Genomic DNA, 3662 nt, shown 5'->3' on the forward strand with positions numbered 1-3662 from the left:
GGGCAATGTTCCAGAAATACCTTAAGTGGATAAGTTTTTGCGAATTTTGGCCATTTTCGCGAAAATAAAAGTTTGCAAAATCAAAGAAAGAAATCAAATAAATTTTTGTACTTTATAATGTTTTTACGTTTATCTTTCTAGGAAGAACATCGAAAATACTAACAAGTAGTCTATATCTTTCAAGTAGATTATAAATAAATCAAACTCAATCTATAATAATACACGGGTTTCATGTCTCAGCTGAGCATGCGCATTACGGTCTTCGCGCCGATTCCTATTTTGATGGTAGGAAAAGGTAGGAAACTTGGCACGGACCTCAGTCGCAGGAAGCAGTTTATTTTTTCAGTCGACTTTCTCTCCTACAACTTTTTGATTTTTGAATCTTTTGCAATCTTTGCACATCTGTATTTGTTGGGTAATGGCTTCAAATAACAACAGTCGTCCATCTTCCAAACGTTCGAGATCGAGAACTTGTGCTGTTGTTGGTTGCAAGAGCAGTGATTATAGATTTTCAAAATGGGAAGATGAGTGGTGTGACTTGCACCAGACAACATATTCAAACTCAGTTTGCACTTGTTTACCACCCTTCCAGTAAGTGATTTTTTGTTTATTTAACATGTGAAAACATAAGTCAGGTTTATTTATTTAAGGTTTCAAGGTCAGATACATACAGATTACTGAGTGTTGGTGGCACTTTAAGTGCCACAGCTTTCAGACTCTAAATTTTGAGGGAAGGAAGACTGCATTCCTTTTTTCCATTTCTGATAATGGGGCTTGAATTCAATTTCCAAGATGGAGCTAAATCTTCAGGTTTGTCAATACCCATGGTGAACAAAAATGGAATAACTAGGTGTGTTATATAATTTTTTGCTTGTTTGGTTAATTGAATAACAAAAATCCAATTTTTCCTTCACAGGTTGTTCACATTTCCCACTGAAAGAGAAAATCCGGAAGCGAGAATGATTTGGCGAGAACTGATTAATCGCAGGGAACCATCAAATAAAAACTTGTTGTGGTCACCTAGCAGGCACAAACAGTCGAGAGTGTGTTCTGTCCATTTTCCTGACGGCATGCCCACAAAAACCAACCCACACCCTACAATTTTCCTCAATAATAATGTCGACGTTGATGTTGCAATTGGAAATAAAAACAAAACTACTAGGAGACGTCTAAGCTATAATAATAATAACGATAATGATGATGATGCTGTTGTTCCCAACCCTACTGATGTCCCAAACCTTGTTGTTGATGATTCATCCCTAGCTATCGATTTTGATGTTTCACCTGGACCCATTCCATCTACACGTGATGAGTCTCCTAATAATAAACCCATAATTAATAATGCAAACCGTCAATGTCTTTTTCTCCCTTCTTTCTTTGTTTTCCGTCATGGTACGTACCGTAATATGTTTTTTTCTTGCATGGTTACTGTAGCTAGCTTACTTTGTTTTGGTTGGATGCTTAAATCTAAATATTTTGCTGCTTTGAAAGAAATTAATAAACTCAAAGATGGTCTTCACAAGAAAGAGCTGCTGCTGACAAGATATCGATCAAATTGTATTGTTTTGCGACGTGAAAATCAAAAGTTGAAGAAAAATTGTACGTGTAAACTGCCTATACATGAAATTACCATCAAAGATGACAAAAATTGTCTATTTTATACTGGAATTGAAAAAATTTCCACTTTTGTTAAACTGTTCAACTTTATATTTCCATATGTCAAACGTAGATGGGTTGGATTCAAATTTACTTCGACCATTTTAAAACGAAAATTTTCAAAGATTCCTGCTAGGATGGGTCCTGAGAGAAAATTGTGTGGAAAGGATGAGTTTTTAATGCTTCTCATGAAACTTAGGCTTGGTTTACTTGAGAAAGATTTAGCCAACCGATTCAGAGTTTCAATGTCAACAACTAGTCGAGTTATTCGAACATGGTTGAAAGTTTCATCTTCTATCATGAAGTCTCTCATTTTTGTTCCTGATCAGGGAGTTCTCAATATCACCAAACCACCTGTTTTCAAACCAATTAAAAATCTACATTCGATCATAGATGCTACTGAACTTTTTATCGAGACTCCCAAAGGTCTCATCAATCAGCGTTTAACTTGGTCTCAATACAAGCACCACAACACCTTAAAAGTTTTGGTTGCAGTTTCTGCAAACTCTAGTGTTATTTTTATGTCGCCTGCTTATGTTGGAGGAATTTCAGACAAAGCAATTACCTTACATACTGATTACCTTTCCCTTGTACCACCGCACACTACTTTAATGGCTGATAAAGGATTTAACATTGCGGATGAATGTAATGAAAGAAGCATCCACTTTAAAGTACCACCAGGACGACGAGGTCAGAGTCAATTATCAGCAGCAGCTCTTAAAGCAACTAGTTCCATTGCAAAATTGCGTATAATTGTTGAACAAGTTATTGGAGAAATAAAGACTTTTCGTATTTTATCCCAAGAAATTCCGATTTCTTTAATTCCACAAGTGGACGATATTTTAATAATTTGTTCAGCTTTGACAAACTTGAAAAAGCCAATTTACAAGTAACCTAAATCTTAATATGTTGTTCAAAAATAGGTGTGCATTGCATTCTTAATTTTTTTTCAAGTAGGTAGTTGATGTTTTTCTTTATATAATTTCCAAAATTTATGCTTTGTTAAATTCTTAGATGATATTTTTAGTAAGGATATCATTTTATTCCTGAGAAAATAGAATTGAAAATTTGAAATGACACAATAGATTATTATAGCATGGTTCCAATATATTGATTACATATTAATTAATAAACATAATAAATGTTAAACTTTCATTTTAAATAACATTTTCAACCACATTAGAAAATATTGACAAAAATTATTTATAATATATTTTCCTAGAAAATTTTACGTTGATGAAGTTATATTTTCACAATTCAACTTCTCATAAATTAACTTTATATAACTATATTTTTCTAATAAGAAAGTGTGAATACACATAGGAATATCCTTTGAGAATACGCAAATGAGATTTTCCTTTGAGAATACGCAAATGAGATTTTCCTTTGAGAATACGCAAATGAGATTTATTTAAAAAAAATACTTTTTTGGGGTTTCTGTGTAAATAAGATATTTCCTCTGCTAATAGGCAACATAATTATTTTTAAAATTTTTTCCTAGCAAATTCTACTTTGATGAGTTATATTTTCATACATAATTTTACGTTGATGAAGTTATATTTTCACAATTTAATTTCTCATAAATTAACTTTATATAATTATATTTTTCTAATAAGTAAGTGTGAATAAGATTTACTCTTTAGAATACACAAACAAGATTTTCCTATGAAAATACGCAAATGAGATTTTCCTTAGAGAATACGTAAATAAGATTTTCCTTTGAAAATACGCAAATGAGATTTATTTTTGAAAAATACCTTTTTTGGGGATTCTGTGTAAATTTCCTCTGCTAATAGACAACATAAGTATTTTTAAAATGTTTTCCTAGCAAATTCTACGTTGGTGAGATATATTTTCATAAAATAATTTCATAATTATATTTTTCTAATGAGAATGTGGGAATAAGATTTTCCCTTTAGAATACACAAGAATTTCCTTTGAGAATACGTGAACAAGATTTTCCTATGAAAATACGCAAATGAGATTTTCCTTTGAGAATACGCAAA

General features: G+C 32.1%; 1 protein-coding gene across 1 annotated transcript; it reads left to right on the top strand.

Moving 5' to 3' along the window:
- The first annotated feature begins 367 nt into the window (after positions 1-367).
- Positions 368-3172, top strand: LOC136820941 (uncharacterized). Its single transcript, XM_067077175.1, has 2 exons — positions 368-591; positions 917-3172. The coding sequence occupies exons 1-2, from the start codon at positions 419-421 to the stop codon at positions 2547-2549; spliced, it is 1806 nt and encodes a 601-aa protein (XP_066933276.1). The 5' UTR covers positions 368-418; the 3' UTR covers positions 2550-3172.
- Positions 3173-3662: the final 490 nt, after the last annotated feature.

Source organism: Clytia hemisphaerica, unplaced genomic scaffold (genome assembly GCF_902728285.1).
Source record: "Clytia hemisphaerica strain Z4C2 unplaced genomic scaffold, Clytia hemisphaerica genome assembly, whole genome shotgun sequence".
Taxonomy (NCBI): Eukaryota; Metazoa; Cnidaria; class Hydrozoa; order Leptothecata; family Clytiidae; genus Clytia; species Clytia hemisphaerica.